Consider the following 20,414-nt stretch of genomic DNA (forward strand, 5'->3'; position numbering starts at 1 on the left):
CCTTTAGGCTCTAATACCTCTTCCCTGATGGTAGCAATAAGAAGAGGTTATGTTCCGGGTCATGGGGGGGGGGGGGTCCCCTTATGATGGATGCTGTCATTTTGAGGCATACATTAGTGGAGGAGAACTGCTGAAAGGGATTAAGATGATGATTATTATTATTTTCAATTATATCTGCACTGTTTATTTAAATGTCTTTGATTAATTTATTCCTCTTTAGTAGTGTTTTAAAAATTTATAATAGTTTGGAAGGTTTTTGCACCTTTCTGAATGGCTGAAATAGTTACAGATTTGACAACTTTGAGAGGCATCTCAATTAGGTTGTAAACACGAGGAAATCTGCAGATGCTGGAAATTGAAACAACACACACAAAATGCTGGTGGAACACCTGGCCTGCTGTGTTCCACCAGCATTTTGCATGTGTTGTTTCAATTAGGTTGTGAAGCTCTCATGAAGTTCTGTCAACTGATCTTTGCTGACCTAAATTGCGAATGCAAACTAATCTCATCCTTCTGCATTTGGTCCACATCTCTCCAATGTTTTAAAACCTTTTACACAAGAGATTCTGCAGATTGTGGAAATCCAGCATTCTGTGTGTGTAGCTCTAGCCCGTACCATACACCTACAAAGTTCTGTCTGGAAAAAGAACTTGGCCTTTTTATCATAAGCGCAAGAGATTCTGCAGATGCTGGAAATCCAGAATAACACGCACAAAATGCCGGAGGAACTCAGCAGGTTGGGCAGCATCTATGGAGTGGAAATAAAGGGTCAACTTTTCAGACCAAGATTATTCATCAGTCCTGATAAAGGGCCTCAGACCGAAATGTCAACTGTTTATTCCTCTCCATAGATGCTGCCTGACCTTCTGAGTTCCTCCAGCGTTTTGGATTTCCTTTAAAGCTTTCCCCTAAACTAAAATGTAGACTCTTCTGCCCTGGGCAAAGACTGTGACCATCTGCTATGTTGATACCCCTTTGAGATCACCCGTCAGCCTCCTCCATTCCAGAAAAAGCAGGTCCTTTCTTCAGTTTCTCCATATAACTCAAGCCCTTCATTCCTGTCAAGTTTTCAATAATCTTTTTTGCCTCTCCTCAACTATAAGCAGCACTGGGGCCCCACAGGGGACTGCATTGGCTCCCTTCCTGTTTACCCTGGTACCTCGGACTTTAGATACCACCCTGATTCATGCCATCTGCAGAATTTCTCTGATGACTCAACAATAGTCAGGTGTATAAAGGGAGGACGGGAGGATGAATATAGGGCCCTGGTGGAGGACTTTGTCAAATGCTACAAGCTGAATCATCTGTAGCTCAACATCAGTTAGACAAAGGAGATGGTGATGGACTTTAGGAAGACTAAGCCTGCACTGCTCTTTTTTATGATTGATGGTGAGGACGTGGATGTGGTGAGGACATACAAGTACCTGGGGGAGCACCTGGACGACAGACTTGACTGAAGCACCAACACAGAGGCTGAGTACAAGAAGGGCCAGAGTCACCTCTACTTCCTGAGAAGACTGAGGTCATTTGGAGTATGCAGGCCTCTCCTTCACATGTTCTACCAGTCTGTTGTCACCAGTACAATCTCCTATGCGGTGGTGTGCTGGGGCAGTAAATTGATTAGAAAGGCTGACTCTGTTATAGGAGTCTAACTGGAGACTGTGGTAGAACAAAGGACCCTATGGAAAGTCCTGACAATTTCAGACGATGTTTCTTACCCTCTGTGTGCCACCTTGGTTGAACAGTGGAGCCCTTTTAGTAATAGACTAAGACAATTGCAACATCCCAAAGAGTGTTATATGAGGTCATTATTACCCTCGGCCATTATGCTCTATCATGAGTCAGCTATAGCCGGGGAAGTAATGACCCCATCCTGTTAGACTGCTTGAGGTAACTTATTTTTTATTCTTTCTTACTTCTCTTCTAACATTTGTATTATTGTAAATCTGAGCACTTGTAATGCTACTGTGACAGTACAATTTCCTTTGGGATCAATTAAGTACATATCTATCTATCTTAATCATAGCAGGGATTCTACAGATGTATTAAGAGTAAACTGATTGCGAGGGACAAAATTGGTCCTCTGGAAGATCAGAATGGTAATCCTCGAGTGGAGCCAAAAGAGATGGAGAGGATCTTAAATTAAGTTTTTGCACCGGTATTTACTCAGGAATCGGACACAGAGTATAGAAGTGAGGGAAAGTGGCATCAACTCATGGACCCTAAACAGATTACAGAGGAGGGGGTGTCTGCTGTCCTGAGGCAAATCAAGGTGGATAAATCCCCAGGGTCTGGCATGGTTTTCCCTCAGATCCTGCAGGAAGCAAGTGCAGAAGTTACCAGGGCTCCAGCAGAGATATTTAAATCATCCTTAGCAACAGGTGAGGTATTAGGGGATTGAACGATAATGAACGTCGTTCCCCTGTTCAAGAAAAGCTCTCAAACTAAACCAGGAAACTTTTGGCCGCTGAGCCTGACATCAGGAGTGGGAAAGTTATTGGAAGGTATTCTCGAGGACCAGATGTATAAATATTTGGATGGACATGGACTGATTAAGGATAGTCAGCATGGCTTCATTGCTTGTAGCGGGATCTGGACTAGCTGGAAAAATGGGCTGAAAAATGTCAGATGGAATTTAATGGAGACAAATGCGGGGTGTTGCAACTTCGGTAGGACCGAACAGGGTATGGTCGGTCACAACGAACGGTATGGCACTGAGGAGTGTGATAGAACAAAGAGGTCATGGGATACAGGTCCAGACTTCATTGAAAGTGGTGTCATAGGCAGATAAGGTCATTAAGAAAACTTTCGTTGCTCTGATTTTCATAAATCAAAGCATTCAGTACAGAAGATGGGATGTTATGTTGAAGTTGTGTAAGACATTGGTGAGGCCTAATTTGGAGTATTGTGTGTAGTTTTGGTCACCTGCTTACAGGAAAGATGTAAATAAAGTTGAAAGAGTACAGAAAAAATTACAAAAATGTTGCTGGGTTTGGAGGACCTGAGTTAAAAGGGAAGAGTGAATAGGTGAGGACTTTATTTCGTGGAACATAGAAGATTGAGAGGAGATTAGATGGAGGTATGCAAAATTATGAGGGTTATAGATAGTATAAATGCAAGTAGGCTTTTTTCACTGAAGTTGGGTGGGTCATGGGTTAAGGGTGAAAGGTGAAAGTTTAAGGGAATCATGAGGAGAAACTTGTTCAATCTGAGGGTCATGAGAGTGTGGAGTGAGCTGCCAGCACAAGAGGTGCATGTAAGGTCAATTTCAATGTTTAAGAGCAGTTTGGATAGGTACATGGATGGTAGGGGCATGGAGGGCTATGGTCCCAGTGCAGGCCAATGGAAGTAGGCAATTTTAATGGTTCGGCAGGAACTAGATGGGCTGAAGGGCCTTTCTATGCACTGTACTTTTCTATGACTCTATGTATATGGATGGGAGGGGTAAGGAGGGCTAAGGTTCAAGTCAAGGTTGTTAGGACTAGGCAAAATAATAGTTCCCACAGGCTAGATGGGCCAAAGGGCCTGTGTTTGTGCTATAGTGCTCTATGACTCTATTGCATGGAGAGGAGGGGTGTGAAAGGCTCCAGCCTTCCAGGACATCACTCATGGCTAACGATGAAACATATATCTCTGTCAGGGCCTCAGCTATTTCTTCCCGAGCTTCAGAGTCCAGGGATATTCTTAGTCAGGCTCTGGGGATTTTTCCACCTCTGTGCACTTCACGGCCTCCTCATTTGTAATGTGGATATTTTTCTAGACATCAGTGTTCTCTTCCATGAACTCATCAGCTTCCATGTCTTTTGCGCAGTGAATAGAGACGAGAAATATTCATTTAATACCTGACTCATCTGTCTTGGTTCCACAGATAGATGATCACATTAATCCTTAATGGGGCCTATTCTCTTCCCAGATATTCTTTAGTCCTTAATGTGCTTTCAGAATCTTTTAGGCTTCTTCTTTAATTTACCTGCCACAAATGTTTCATATCTCCTCTTTGCCTGCCTAATTTCCTTCTTGAGTGCAGTCCTATATCCCTTATTCTCTTCAGGAGATTTGCTTGATCTCAGCAGCCTACACTTAACATAAGCCTCCTTTATCTGAGTAAATTCTCTTTATCCTTCGTTAACCAAGGCTTCTTAATCCCACCAGCCTTGCTTCTCACTCTAATGGGAACTTGTTGGCTCTGAACCCCCCTTGTCTCACTTTTAAGAGCCTCCCACTTGCCAGAATTCTTGGTCAATGAACTTTTCTCTGGATTTGGTCCTGCTGTGAATTCCCTACGTGACGGGATTCACAAGCAGAAAAGTGCTGCAACCACACAGGGCTCCACCGCAGGGGCTCGATGCCAGGACTTAGAGCAAATGATCCACACTAAGTATGTGTGATCTCTCTGCTTTGGCTGCCAATTAGCGCAGGCAGTGTGCTGATGGTCCTAAATTGCGGGCCATAAATATTGAAGCTGCAGTATTCTACAGTAAAGTCAGTTTTTCAGAGTGCTTTAAAAGTATTACATTTTAAACTGAAAATAGATATGTCTTCAACAGTGATGTCTTGCTGAGTAAAGGAATGCTATTCTAGATCTTAAGCACTAAATATTTAATACTCTATTTCAAAGCATTGATTGATTTTACAACTCAAGTTCTCAATATTACTTAATACAACTCAAGTTCTCCTTTTTATTTGTCACTTAGTTATCTTTGATTGCTATTTCTTTTTCTTTTTATATTTGCACAATTTGTTGTCTTTGCGTATTGGTTGTTTGTCCTTATTATGTAGTTTTTCACTGATTCTATTGTGTTTCTTTGAATTTACTGCGGATACAATAGGGTCTTTTAAGAGCCTCTTAGACAGGTACATGGTGCTTAGAAGAATAGAGGGCTATGCGCTCGGGAAATTCTAGGCAGTTTCTACAGTAGGTTACATGGTTGGCACAACATTGTGGGCCGAAGGGCCTGTAATGTGCTCTAGATTTCTATTTTCTATGTTCTATGAATGCCCACAAGAAAATGATTCTCAGTTTAGTAGGTGCTGATATATGTGTACTTTGATAATAAATTTACAGTGACTTTGATCTAGGTGAATATTAATGGATAGTGGGGTCTCTACCAAAGGAGGTGTAAGGCGCTCCTTCCCTCCACTAGCCTGCAGGTCACCCTTGGGCAAGGTATAGCACTTGCTTACCCCCTGATCAGGGTCACTTGAAGCCATAGGAGCAGGTGGTGTTTGGTTGTATGAGCAGCTGATGCATATCACAAGTACTGGTTATGCGACCAGGCAGACAGTCTGAAGAGTATCGGTAATGGCTGAGATCACCTTTCTTGTAAAGACACTGCCCAGACGAAGGTAATGGCAAACCACTTCTGTAGAAAAATTTGCCAAGTACAACCATGCTCGTGGATAAGACCATGATCGCCTATGTCATATGACACGGCACATGATGATGATGAGTATTAGAAGTGTCATTCATCAGTGAAGTAACAATATTGACAGGATTGGCATTAGTGTTGGTCAGACCATTACACATCCTTGCTGATGTTAGGTGAATGGCTTTCAGATGGTTCCACAGATCTATAAGAAGTTTTCATGTTCTCCCTGTGATCGTGTTGCTTTCCTCCGGATGCTCCAGTTTCCTCCCACATTACAAAGGTATACAGTAAGCATTAGGGTTATCAAATTGCAGACATGGTATGATGTCCCTGGAAGCATGGTGACAATTGTGGGCCGCCCCGGCACAATCCTCTGACTGTGTTGGTCTTTGACGCAGACGACACATTTCACTGTATGTTGCAATGTACATGTAACAAACAAAGCTGATCTTTAGACAAGAGCATGCAAAACGTCATGAAACGCAACACTGTCAGACATGCCCAGCAGGTTAGACTGGGCTAATGGGGGGGGGGGGGGGAGGGAGGGAGAGAGAGAGAGAGAGAGAGAGAGAGACTGAGACTGAACCAATGTTACAGATGGTTGATTTACAGTAGAAATGGCCAGACCTGGTACAGATGGAGAAAGCAAATTGTTGAATTTGATATCAAATCCGGTCAACTTCCTCATCCCTGGATGGAACATGCGGTGTGGTTCATTAATAACGCTTGCATTGGACTTCATTACAACAGTGTGCAAGACCACAGACAGATCAGAGAATCTGTAGGGGTGATACATGTATTCAAAGTGGCAGTAATAGGAAATTCAAGTTCACCCTGTGGACTGAACACAGGTATTCTGAAAAATCATCAAACCATCAGAATTTGGCTTCTCCAAATTGGAAGAGAGCACAGTATGCTCTGAGCACCAAATACAATACTCCGGATGAGAAGAAGTGCAAATGAATCACAGATTTACCTGGAAGATCTGTTGAGGCTCAAGGATGGTGAGGTAAGGGACAGTTGTTGCATCCCCTATGGCAGCTTCTGTATTTGCTCTGTCCAAGAGGAAGAGTAACATCAGAAGTAACTTGCATGACTTTCTGTGGAAAGAAGTTTCCTAAAGTCACTTATATTTAACCTCATATTTATCAGTCCTCAACTGGGGGCTCAAACTAACATAAAGTTGCATAATAATTTAATGTATGTTTTAATTGACAAAATCCCATTAAAACTAAATTATGTTTGAATCTTAAACTGGTAACTTAACAAGTGCTTGCTGTAAGGTTGAAGATTCACTTTATTTGTCACATGCACATCAAAGCATTGAATCATACAGTGAAATGTGTTGCTTGCACCAACAACTAACACAGTCGGACGACGTGCTGGGGGCAGTCCACAAGTATCACCATGTTTCTGGTACCAACATAGTGTACCAACAATTTACGAACCCTAACTGACCTGTATGTCCTTGGAATGTGGGAGGAGACCCATACAATCACAGGAAAAACGTGCAAAATCTTTACCAACAGGATTACAGTCCATTGTCACTTAGGTTTCAATTGGTGCATTTAATGTCAGAGGAAGGTATACAATATACATCCTGAACTTTGTTTTCTTTGCAGTCATCCACAAAAACAGAGGAGTGCCCCAAAGAATGAAAGACAGTTAAAACGTTAGAACCACATAGCCCCCCCCACAACGCCCCCTCCCATGCACAAGAAGCAGCAAGCTAACAACTCCCCAACCCTCACCAGCAAAAAAGCATCAGCACCCTCCACCGAGCACTCAAGCGTGCAGCAAAGCATCAATAAAGACACAGACTTGCAGTACCCCAAAGACTACTTGTTCACTGGATAAGAGGTATCCCCGTGTCACAGCGAGAGGGGAGAATTAATAAACAACTCACTCATTTGAGATGTTAAAAGTCTGTTGCGTCACTCTTTCCGAGCTCTGCGCCCGGAGAGTCGGCACCAGATAGGCACAGCTCTCTGGACACACAACCCCCAGCAGCTAACCTGCTGGTCCCGATGTTCCGTGTAGTTAAGAAGGCCTATGGGTTGCTAGGCTACATTAACAGGGGGATTGAGTTCAAGAGTAGATAGGTCATGTAGCAACTCTACAAATCTCTGGTGAGACCGCACTTAGAGTATTGTGTTCAATTCTGGTCACCGCATTATAGGAAGGATGTGGAAGCTATGGGGAGGGTGCAGAGGAGATTTACCAGGATGTCACCTGGTTTGGAGAACAAGTCATATCAAGCAAGGTTAGCAGAGCTGGGACTTTTCTCTTTGGAGCATAGAAGAATGAGAGGGGACTTGATAGAGGTCTACAAGATTATGAGAGGCATAGATAGAGTGGATAGTCAGTACCTGTTTCCCAGGGCATCAATAGCAAACACCAGAGGGCATATGTACAAAATTAAGGGAGGGAAGTTTAGGGGGGACATCAGGGGTAAGACTTTTACACAGAGGGTTGTGAGTGCCTGGAATGACTTGCCAGGGATGGTGGTGGAGGCTAAAACATTAGGGGTATTTAAGAGCCTCATGGATGAAAGAAAAATGGAGGGTTATGGGGTAGTGTGGGTTTAGTACTTTTTTTAAGGATTATATGGGTCGGCACAACATGGAGGGCTGAAGGGCCTGTACTGTGCTGTAGTGTTCTATGGTTCTCCCGTGACGCTTCAGTCAGGGGCACCAGCCTAGAATCAACACATTCCCAGAGCCATGGAATCCCAGAAACCTCAAGCCACACTCGTCTTCCATACCGTGTACTTGAGATATCAACAAGTGGACGGCCGTGAGGTCCTGACAGTGGGTCCCATTCCCGCAATGAACTGAATTCAGGGTGTAATTCCAGGTCAAGGTCTTCAAAAGAAACCCCCACACCCTGAAAAGAAAAAAAAGAGATATCAAAGATAGAAATAAAACTGTTTTCAAAGGTGCAAGCAAAGGAATCTTCGTTTAACTTTGCCCTGATTTTAGTATTATGAGTGATACCTTGAAATCTATTTGAGAAGAATGCCAAAGAGAAACAAAATAGAAGCAAAATGTAACAATTTGATCCATCTGATCTTCTAACTTTTTGCTGCTATTAATGTTTTTTCCATGTAGGAAAATGCGTAAATTAATTTTCAAAAAAATTGTTTCTCTTGCTTCTCTAGCTCTCTGTGGAGGCAATATTACTGCACTGAATGGTACCATCTACTCTCCCGGGTATCCTGATGAGTACCCTAACTTTCAGGACTGCTTTTGGATTGTCAAAGTGCCTCCAGGCCATGGAATCTACATCAACTTTACTGTCTTGCAAACAGAACCTATATATGATTTTATTACAGTATGGTAAGACACACATTTTCTCAAATTGGTTTATTTAGGCAGTGATAAAATTGAAATGTCTATTGTTGAGTTACAGCATTGCAGCTTTGTCACTATAATTCTTCAGATAGGTCTTTATACCTGAACCAGTTTGCTATCAACTAGGATAATTATCATCTCCCTACACAGTGACTTTCTCACAGATTTTTATCATTTATGTAGCTGTTCTAAAAATATGTTTCATTGATACCATTGACTGTTGTGATATGAACACTGAAAATTGTGCAAAGCAGGTTAGGCAGCAACTGCCAAGAAAGAAACAGTTAACATTTCAGATGAATGATCTGCCTTAAAAGCTGAAAAATTTTGAGTTAAAATAAGTTTTAAGGAAAGGACTGTGAGTAGGAGAAAAGAAATGGAAAAAAGATGAAAGATTACATCACAAGATGGATGTCCTATCAGAGATGAAGGACTGTAATGATGGGATAAGTAAGGGAATAAGTTTGCAGAGTGGAAGATCATGGAGTCAGTTGGAGATAGTTCCTTGTGGACTTTACACGCAAGTTTTAAAAAGTAAGCAGGTTCTGTTAGTACTTGTCTGTGGAGTGGGAGATTGCTTGGGTTAGTTAGCAAGGGCCAATAAAAAGGAGAGGGTTTGAGGGAAGCAGCCACTGTTGGACTGGGACTAGTGTGAGAGTGGTCAGGCTTTGGCTCAACAGGCTAAGGCAAGAACAGTTGCAGGTTACAACTTAAGCTTGAGAAGTTAGAGGTCTAACAAGTGTAGACAGGATGGTAGTTCAGGCAGTGGAATGCTCTTCCTGTGAGATGTGGGATTTCAGGGTACCTAATTGTCTCTTTGATGGCTACATATGCCCAACTTTTCGAGCAAATAGGGCTCATAAGCACTGGTTGGCAACTCATCTAGGAGAAGGAAAATTCCAATCTCAAACCTCCCCTTCCTTGCAGCTCTACGCATTCATGAGGAATGTTTCAGGAATAAACCCCGAAGGAAAAATCTCGAGCTGGAGTCCGTAAGACTGGATCGACTAGGTTTATACTCGCTAGAATTTAGAAGATTGAGGGGGGATCTTATTGAAACGTATAAAATTCTAAAGAGATTGGACAGGCTAGATGCAGGAAGATTGTTTCCGATGTTGGGGGAGTTCAGAACGAGGGGTCACAGTTTAAGGATAAAGGGGAAGCCTTTTAGGACCAAGATGAGGAAAAACTTCTTCACACAGAGAGTGGTGAATCTATGGAATTCTCTGCCACAGGAAACAGTTGAGGCCAGTTCATTGGCTATATTTAAGAGGGAGTTAGATATGGCCCTTGTGGCTAAAGGGATCAGGGGGTATGTAGAGAAAGCAGGTACAGGGTTCTGAGTTGGATGATCAGCCATGATCATACTGAATGGTGGTGCAGGCTCGAAGAGCCAAATGGCCTACTCCTGCACCTATTTTCTATGTTTCTATGTTTCTAAGGCAGTCCTACATTGAGTTCAATGCCGACTGACAACTCCTGCGACGCTTCTGGTACCAAACTGTATCAGTTTGGGTTCATCGGATGCGTGGAGAGGGGGAGCTTGCTACATGAGTAACAGCTTCCTCTGGGCTGTGTACTGGCTTGTGTATCATGTAGACAGCTAGAAAGCAATATCCATGGTCAACTTTGACTGACAGAGGCCTCAGCAGCAGCTCCTGACTGACATGGTCAAGGAATCTGAGCTGGATGTACTCAGGACCATCTAGAAGGCTGAAAACGTCATAGATGAGTCTTTTATTGAGGTGGTCCCACCCAGAGTGCAAATAGTAGGTGAGAGATCACCAGGAGAAGTAATTGGAGTAGCAATCAGTGTAGGGTTTCCCTGTGGCTGTTACCCTCAGTGACGAGTATACCCCTTTGGATACTGCTGAGGGTATGACATATCAGGCTCAGCAAAGCAGCTATGGTACTCCAGTGGCACCGCGGCCAGTTCTGAATCTCAACAAGGAAGGGTTAGGTCAGGCAGAGTGATAGTGATAGGAGACTTGATAGTTCGGGGACAACCTGCAGATTCTGTGGCCGTGAAAGAGAAGCCAGGATGGTGTGTTGGCACCCATTTGCCAGATGTCTCAGAGCGGCTGCAGAAGACTCTCAAGAGGGAGGGTGAACAGCCAGATGTTGTTGTGCACTTTGGCGTCAATGACATAGGTAGAAAGGGGGGAAGAGGTCCTGCACAGTGAATATAGGGAGTTTGGTAAAAGACTGAAGAATAGCACCTCTGACTGAATAAATTCCCTTCGCGTTCACCTTAAGCATTGCAATTTTCACCCATACCTACTATATGACCTCTAGTTCTAGTCTCACTCAACCTCAGTGAAAAAAACCTGCTTGTATTTACCCACCATAATTTTGTATACCTCTGTCAAACCTCCCCTCACTCTCCAATCTTCCAGGGAATAAAGTCCTGACCTCTTCAGTCTTTCCTCAGGTACGTTAAATATAGTGGACACATATCCATGATTATTTTTTATCCCTGGTTTTGACTATTCCAAGCTACTTCTACCCAGTCGTTTGCATTCTGGTCTCTGTAGACCTTCTGCCTATGTCCAAATTCAGAATAAGTTCTATTCACCCATCACATCTTCTTTGCTGATCAACATTGGCAAGCAGTTAAGCAAATGGTTTGATTTTCAAAGTCCCATGTTTGACTACAAGCCCCATTCTTCCCTCTTACTATAATCTCATCTAGCCTACATCCCTCCAAAATATAGGCACTTGTCTAATTTTAGGCTTTGGATGAACCCAAAGTAATTAATGAATTATTGTTTACACATTATAGATTTTGAAAATTCCTCCCTTTATCTCTTACTTTTTACCTCTTTTTCCTCTGAGCAGAATCTCTCTCTTTGAATAAACATTTGGTCATCTATCCTAAAAACCCTTCTTATAATTCTGCTTCAATTTTTATGTACTGTTAGTTAATGAAGTCACCTTCCTGGGATGTTTTGTGATATTGAAGGTGAAATATATACTATGTGGAAATTCTTACTGTTCCTGGTCTTAATGTATTAATACTTTAATATTTTAGCAAAGTCTCTCATGGGAGGTTTGTTAGGAAGATTCGGACACATTCAGGATAAGGTAGTACCGGTAAATTGGATTTGACACTGGCTTCATGAGAGAGGCCAGGGAGTGGTAGTAGATGTCCGGCTCTCTGACTGGAGGCCTGTGGCCAGATTTATTAGAGGTATATAAAGTTATGAGTGGTACAGGCTGGGTAAATGTAAGCAGGCATTTTCCACAGATCATGTGTGAGCCTAAAATTAAAGTTAATATTTATGAGAGGAACTTCACTCAGAGAGAAGTGTGAGTGTGGAATAAACTGCCAGTTGAAGTGGCGGATGTGGGTTGGATTTCAACATTTAAGAGAAGTTTGGATAAGCACATGGACGGGAGAAGTATGGAGGGCTACGGTCCTGGTGCAGGTCGATCAGAATAGGCAGAATAATAGTTTGGCATGGACTAGATGAGCTGAAGGGCCATCAAGTACTGTCACATTCTAAGACTATGTTGTTACCTGTGCTTGAATCCGCTGTTGATTCACAGCCTAATTGATTGCTTATCTTACATAGGGACGGGCCAGAACAGACTGCCCCTCAGATTGGACAGTTCAGTGGAAATACAGCACTGGAGTCCGTCTACAGCACGTCAAATCAGATCCTGATCAAATTCCACAGTGATTTTACGACAGGCGGCTTCTTCATTCTCAGTTACCATGGTTGGTTTGTGTTTAGTGTTCATACATTTCTTAGATGGGATTAAGTTGTTGTCATGTTTAGAGATTAGATTTAATTGTTAATCGTATGTAAATCAAAACCTAGAGAAATGTAGAAATTCACCTTCAGTTGCTTGAACTGAACCTGCTTAATGTGGTTCCATGACTTCATTGAAACTGAAGCTAGGGAATAGAGTGCAAATGTGACTGCTGTCCTGTAACACATTTAGCACAAGCAGCCGGTTTAAGCTTCAATCAATAGCTACTGTATTTTGCACATCAGAATCCAAACTGAATTAGTTCACCAAAGAGTTATTCACTGGTATCCACATATGTTAAATCTGTAAATTTCTGTTTTCATCCAGAACTTGTGTTTGACTTTTAATTCAAATTCGGTGGTTTTAGGTAAGGTATTTTACTAATTGAACTTGAAATTATTTTTCCCAAAGAATATAGTTTTGGTTATAGCCACAGATTTATTTTAGTATTTAACAAGGGGTTGCTTTGATTACGGGTTGTTGAACTTTTGATTTTTACAGCATACCAACTGCGGATCTGCCAGTCTCCTTCTGCGATGCTCACGGGGCAGAATTTGACAGAGGATGATGAATTTGAAATAGGTATGTCCAAACTCCTCCAGAGTCATGTTTTTTGGACTGTGTTTTCTCTGTAACTTTCTTTTGCTGTCAATTCAAATCACTCTTGCCGTAGAAGCCTTAAATGTAACTTCTATAAACTTAGCAGAAAATTTAATGGGATGTCTGTTGACAAATTATTCAAGTTTCAGGTATGACAAGGTTAAGTTATAAAATGTTGGGGGTAGATAAGATGTTCATCTGCACATTTTTGACAGTAGTGGGACTTTGAAGAAACAATGTTAGGTGAAGTGGTGGCTGACTAGCATCTTTCTTTGTGGACAGCTGAGTAGATAGTGCACTGCATGGAAAGTATCAAAAGCACTTTGTCCATGCATTCTGCAAGATTGATGTTGATTGTCTGAGTGCGTTGGACTAAAGTTTTCAATTGTGATTTATTTTTCCCTTATTGACCCTTTGTTATTTTGTCAATATTTCTTGCCCCATCTGCATTGCTGCTGATAGGAGAGAAGTATCTGCCACTATTTCATGAGGGACTAAAAAGAAAGAACTAATTACTTAAGCAAACTTGTATGATCTGAAAGTTAAGATTGCAAAAATATGGATTTAACCTGTTTGGTTTAAAACTGTTAGTTTAATGTCTTCTGTGAAACTGAAGAAACAGTGAAACAGTGATTTATTACCCATTATTCAGGTTTGCTGAAACCAGATATATGTAGTGTATAAAAAAAAACTCACTTAAAAGCAGAGGCTAGCATACACATGAGAAAGTCTTCAGATGTCAGAAATGCAAAGCAACACATACAAGATACTGAAGGAACTCAGCAGGTTAGGCAGTGTCGATGGGAAAAAATAAACAGTCAACATTTGGCCCAAGACCCTTCTTCGGGAAGAAACAGACACTTCTATTCAGAAGAATACTGGCATGTTTGTTTTGATGTATATTAATACAGGTGGCATCATTGAAACCTACACTATTGTGCAAAAAGTCTTAGGTACATATATCTAACTAGGATGCCTAAGACCTTTGCACAGTACTATATTTATCACCATGGAGCGGTGAACGAGTTTGTAAATCTAGGTGTGTGTGTGTGTGTGTGTGTGTGTGTGTGTGTGTGTGTGTGTGTGTGTGTGTGTGTGTGTGTGTGTGTGTGTGTGTGTGTGTGTGTGTGTGTGTGTGTGTGTGTGTGTGTGTGTGCGTGCCCCCCCCCCCAAGACTTTTGCACAATACTGTACAAAAATCCTGATGAGACTAGACAGACAGGATGAATGTACCCAATGGCGAGGAAGTCCTGAACCAACCTAAGTGTCTGTTATATAGGACTGAAATTTAGATTTTATTTCAATGAAATTTCCACCACAGAAGACAGTTGAGGCCAAAAGCACTAAATATATTCAAGGAGGAATTGGATACTTCAAGGAGTATGGGAAGAAAGGAGATACCCAGTAACTAAATTAAGGTGATCAGACATTGTCATATTGAATAAGTGAACAGACTAATGCTATTGTGATTTGTTCCTGTCCTCATACAGTGCGAATAAATTCCAATACATAATGATCAACCCATTCATATATTTCCTGTTGACCATTCCTTTTTGCTTCCAGTAATGCATGTTTGGAAATCTGCTGGTCTTTTTGCATTGATTTTCTTATGCAATTAAATAGAATCCTAGTGCTGTCACTGACTTTATAACCACAAAAAAAAATGTGATCTGTCGACATGGTTTAACACAAGACATTCTGCAGACACTGGAAATGGAGATTAACACACACAAACTGCTGGAAGAACTCAGCAGGTCAGGCAGCAGCTAAGGAAAGGAATAAAGAGTCAACATTGTGGGCCAAAACCCTTCATCAGGACTGGAAAGGAAGAGAGAAGAAGCCAGAATTATACGCCTCATCACTCTGTTCCCTCTTCTCTCCTTTTCTGTTCCCCTTTCTGACTCCCCTCTTACCCTTTCTCCTCCTCACCTACCTACACTCCTCTTGCGCCCCCCCCCCACAACTTTTTTGCCCATGGCCCACTCTCCTCTCCTATCTGGTTCCTTCTATAGCCAGTTACTTTGTTTCATCAATAATCTCACAGTTTCTCACTTCATCCCCCCCTTCTCCACCCACCCTCTTTTCCTCTCACCTGGTTTCATCTCCTCGCTTGGACTCCTTCCCCTCCCCCCACCTTCTTACTCCGGCTTCTTTTACTCTTTTTCTTTGTTTTACTACCCAGCCAGTCCCAATTTCCTGTATTCAGCCAAGCCCTGCTCCTCCACAGACCTATCTAAGTGCTTCTTTGTCCTTCAGCTTCTTTTACAATCGCTTCTCTCTCTCTCACCTTAAATCCCGGCCCCGTAGTCAGAGAGGACTTGTCTTCTGCCAAATGAGCACTAGAGGGCAGTACTGAATCCAGCATGTATGTCACACCACACCGCCTCCAGCACTCAAGTGGAGCGCACCGACTCCGCCTCTCTCCTGCACTTGTAAGCGGGCGGCACAGCAGCCCGTGGCCTACACCTCGCTATCACCGAGGCCATGCAGCTTGCCCACTGTCCAGCCCCGCCATTTGCCAGTAAACCAGTGAATCGGACTTGCATCAGCAGTGTCCAACGGGATCTTGCGGGTCACAAGAAACGCGACCAAGACAGCCGCTTGCTGTTAGACTGCACACTTCCTTTGCACACTAACTCGTCTGATGCACCAAGTCCTGTTCCTTCAGTTTCTCTGCCATCGAGCAACTTGCCGATGGGATAGACCTGCAGTACTTTAAATTCTTAATGTCCATTGGGGTCTTGCGATTGTTTAAAAAATACATTTTAAAGGACAATAACACCTTTGGTTGGCCTCGTGGAAGCCACTGCATCTGAGTGCACTGCTGGAAGCTCATAGAACATAGAACAGTATAGTACAGGAACAGGTCCTTTATGTTACTTTGAATTTTATTTCCATATCTTCAAATTTGAAGATATTATAAGCCCTACGTCTAATGGAAAGCAAACCAAAATACATTTCCTGTAGTCTTTCTGCATAAATCTACAACTGATATCACCCATGTAGCTTGAAGCTGTGGAACAGAAATAACCAATTAGCAGCTGTGCATTTGAGCAGATTAGTGTTTGCCGATGGGTCTCTTCATCGCTGTTACGAGAATATTGTAAAGACTGTTGAGATATCAATTCAGCCAACCTTTTATTACTCTTGCTAAGAAGGCGTGATCACACAAAGTGATCAAAGGGGCACAATTTTATTCAATAATTTTCAAGTTATCCTGCATATACAAATAAATTTGAAAAGGACTCAAATGTTAGGAAGATCCGTTGACAATAAAATGCAATTTCCTATCAAGGAAAAAAGTCCCTTATTTTCAGATAGGCCACAAAACAACAAATTTCACAACATCCAGTTTGTCAGTGATAATAAACCTGTTTGTTTGCTTATTGAGATACAATGTCCTTCCAGCCCTTTGAGTCGCACTGCCCAGTGATCACCTATTTAATGCTTGGCTAATTACAGGTCAATTTACAATGACCAATTAACCTACCGACCCATAAGTCTTTGGACTGTGGGGGAAAGCCCACACGGTCACAGGGAGAATGTACAAATTCCTTCCAGACAACGATGGGAATTGAAAGCGTTGTGCTAACCATCATGCTATGGTGTCAACCCGTTAATGAGCCAGCCACTTGATTAATGGGTATTCGATCATGGTCCATGTTCTATCTTAAGATCTTATGTAGCAGAGATTGCCTCTAATCATTCATAGAGCTAGAAACTCGGGTGAAATTTTAGATAAAATGAGTAGGGAATGAATAGTAAGAATACATTTCTGCACCTTTGTAGTTTGATTCTGCAGTTTAGACAGTGCTTGAATGTTTAATTTGTCCTCCTAGCACAAAGACCCAGGTCGGCCTCAAAAAACACAGTAACAATATTTGACAGACATTGATTGTAACTAAATGTGCTGCAGATCGTTATTGATCAGGACAGGTATGACTATTACCAGCTTCTTCTGCTTGTTCATGTCTACCACTCGACTTTTTACTGCAGATTACCACTCCAAGATTCCAAAGCCCTGGGTTGATATTGTTGCATTACAATTAAATTAATCTGTGGAATTCATTGCCACAGGCAGCTGTGAAGGGCAGGTCTTTTATGCTTAGGGCCAAGGTTGATAGATTCTTGATTGGTCGGAGCATAATGGGATACAGAGAGAAAGCAGGAGATCGGGGCTGAGGTGGAAAATGAATCAGCCATGATGCAGAGCAGACTCGATGGGCCAAATGACCTAATTCTGCTTCTGTATCTTATGGTCTTAAAAGCATGAGCACTGGTCCTGTGTTTGCAGAAATCCTAGGTCTGAATGGGGTTAGTCGGTGGGCCAGGATAGTGGTTTAGCTCCACTGTTCTCTGATGGTTTAGGTCTGCTGTTTCTAGGTCTATATCTTTTGAATGTCTATTTGAAGCCAGCAATCGGAAACTCCTCTCCTGCTGTGAAGATCCACTCTCTTTGAACTAATTTCAATGAAGATATCAGACGTAGTGGTAATCTGAAAGAATAAATTTACAGATTAGACCAGCAAACTACTTGTGACAGAAGGAAGGACATTTGACAAAGTGATTTGCATCTGCTGATAACAAGAGGAGTTATGTACATAGAGAAATGGTGGTGCAGTCCATTATAATGTAGGTAGTCCTGAAAATAATCATTGAAGTAAGTTCTTTCACTGTTGAATAGGCACCTTATTTATGTACGGTATGTTATATAGAGGCTTTTTAATCGCAGGTAAATAAACAGTGACTCAGGAATACACACTTCAATTATATTTATATAACGTCAACACAGGGGTTTCTCAGGGTATCCTTAGCCCAATATTCTTCGGTCGCCTTGTCAACAATCTTCTCTCAGATCAGAATGGGGATGACCACCAATGATTGTACAGTGTTCAATTCCAGTCACAACACCATCCCTTCACATACAGCTGGGCTGAGACAAAATTTAGGCATGGGCAGATAAGTGACAAGGAGCATTCATACCACAAACACAGACACAGGAGGTTCTGCAGATGCTGGAAACCTTGAGCAACACACACAGAATGCTGGAGGAACTCACCAAGTCAGACAGCATCTATGGAAGGGGAATAAACAGTTGACGTTTTGGACTGAAATCCTCCATCAGTCCTGTTTACAGTGTTTCCACCATTTTATATGTGTTGCTCAAGATTACCACCTGCAGAATCTCTTGTGTTTAAGACTGTTGTGAAATTCCATTTGGTTTATTAATGCGGCTGCCCACAGCACATGTGTTGGTTATTGATGCAAACAGCACACTTTACTGTACAGTACTGTGCAAGAGCCTTTGGCGCGTGCAAAAAAATTCTGTAGAGTGAAGATGCTTTCAAAAATAATGAGATGAAAAGTTTCTAAATATCAAAAAAAAACAACAGAGCAGCGAACAGTAAAAATCTAAATCACATCAATATTTGGTATAACCATACTTTGCCTTTAAAGCTGCATCAGCATTTCAGCCCCAAGCTGTAACTGTTTATTTCCCTCCATAGGTGTTGCTTGACCTGAGTCCCTCCAGAAATTTGTATGTGTGTTGCTTCATCCCACAAGTATATGAAGCCATGCCCATCTACTCTTTTTAACTGCCCTTAACTAACCATTGCTCAATACCCCTCAGTCAATATATTGACCTGTCCACCACATCGAAACATGTCAAGAGCAGGGTTGAGGCCAGGTATCCTGCAGGCAGTGGCTCGCCAGCTGACACCTTCAGGCCTCTTCACCATCTGCAAGCCACAGTTCAGGAAGTTGTTGGGATACACTGGATGAGTGCAAATCCATTAAATCTCACAAAACTCAACACTCAGCAAGTAGACGCAGGCAGTCTACTTCATTTTTACTCTGTCTGCTACCCTAATGTAGATCATAGGAATGCAATAGCACAGTAGAGTGCAGGCCATTTGGCCCATGATATTGTAACGATCTATTAACCCACTCGAAGATCAATCTAACCCTTCCCTCCACACCGTCCTTAATTTTTCTTTCATCCATGCGCCTATCAAAGAATCTCTCAAATGTCTTTAATGTGTCTGCCTCTACCACCACCCCTGCCAGTGCATTCCGTGCACTCTGTGTATAAAATCTGCCTCTGAGTTGCCCCCAATACCTTTCTCCAATCACACTAAAATTATATTCCATTTTATTATCCATTTCTGCTTTGGTAAAAAGCCTCTGGCTTTCTTTGCCTCTTATCATCTTACACACACACCAATATCAAATTACCTTTCATCCTCCTTCACCCAGAGCCACAGAATCCCAACAAGGGGTCCATGGACCACTTGCTTAATGGTAAAGGTTCGTGCGTAAGAAAAGTTGGAACCCCTGGCCCAGACTCACACAGCCACTCCCTATAAGACATGCTGCCTTAAGCAGGCACCATCCTGATAAATCTCCTCTAAAGCTTCCATATTGAGTGTCTGATGGCTTTGGGCTGTATTCACTAGAATTCAGATGAATGAGGGGCGACCTCATTAAAACTTATTGAATGACGAAAGGCCTCGATAGAATGGATGTGGAGAAGGTGTTTCCTATGATGGGAGAGTCTAAGATCAGAGGATACAGCCTCAGAATAGAGGAGCGTCATTTTAGAATGGAGATGAGGGGATATTTCTTTAGCCAGAGAGTGGAACTCTTTGCACAAGCAGCTGTGGAGGCCAAGTTTATGTACAGGTGCCCCCCACTTTACGAATGTTGACTTTACACCACTTCGCTTTTACAAAAGACCTACATTAGTACAACAACACACACAAAATGCTGGTGGAACACAGCAGGCCAGGCAGCTAATGTTGACAGCGCTTCTCCCTATAGATGCTGCCTGGCCTGCTGTGTTCCACCAGCATTTTCTGTGTGTTGTTGTTTGAATTTCCAGCATCTGCAGATTTCCTCGTGTTTGCACCTACATTAGTAACTTGTTTTCGCATTACAAAGAGGATTTTTGCTTTTACGAAAATTTTTCCCATATAAATTAATGGCTCTTCGCTTCACACCATTTCGGCTTAAGAAAGGTTTCATAGGAACGTTCTACCTTTATAAAGGGGTGGGGGAGACACCTGTATATTTATGTTAGAGGTTGATAGATTCTTGATTGGTCAGGGCATGATGGGATACGGGCAGAAGGCAGGAGAATGGGGCTGGGAGGAAAATTGGATCAGCCATGATAAAATGGTGGAGCAGACTCAATGGGCCAAATGGCCTAAATCTGCTCCTATATTTTACAGTCTTAGATCTTCTATCCTGCCTATAATGAGGCAACCAGAAGTGAACACAATATTCTAAGTGTAGTCTAACCTGGGTTCGGTACCATTTTGTTGTTCTCTGTGAT

At 42.2% G+C, this 20,414-nt stretch overlaps 1 protein-coding gene across 1 annotated transcript in view; it reads left to right on the forward strand.

The window, feature by feature from the left end:
* The window catches only part of csmd3b (CUB and Sushi multiple domains 3b), a 2,154,916-nt gene that overhangs the window by 1,974,845 nt on the left and 159,657 nt on the right, over window positions 1-20,414 (forward strand). Inside the window, exons 43-45 of the mRNA XM_073038951.1 lie at window positions 8,530-8,707; window positions 12,298-12,443; window positions 12,980-13,060. Of these exons, the coding sequence (XP_072895052.1) occupies window positions 8,530-8,707; window positions 12,298-12,443; window positions 12,980-13,060 (405 nt within the window). The remainder of the gene's footprint in view (window positions 1-8,529; window positions 8,708-12,297; window positions 12,444-12,979; window positions 13,061-20,414) is intronic.

This window comes from Hemitrygon akajei, chromosome 1 (assembly GCF_048418815.1).
Source record: "Hemitrygon akajei chromosome 1, sHemAka1.3, whole genome shotgun sequence".
In the NCBI taxonomy this organism is placed as follows: domain Eukaryota; kingdom Metazoa; phylum Chordata; class Chondrichthyes; order Myliobatiformes; family Dasyatidae; genus Hemitrygon; species Hemitrygon akajei.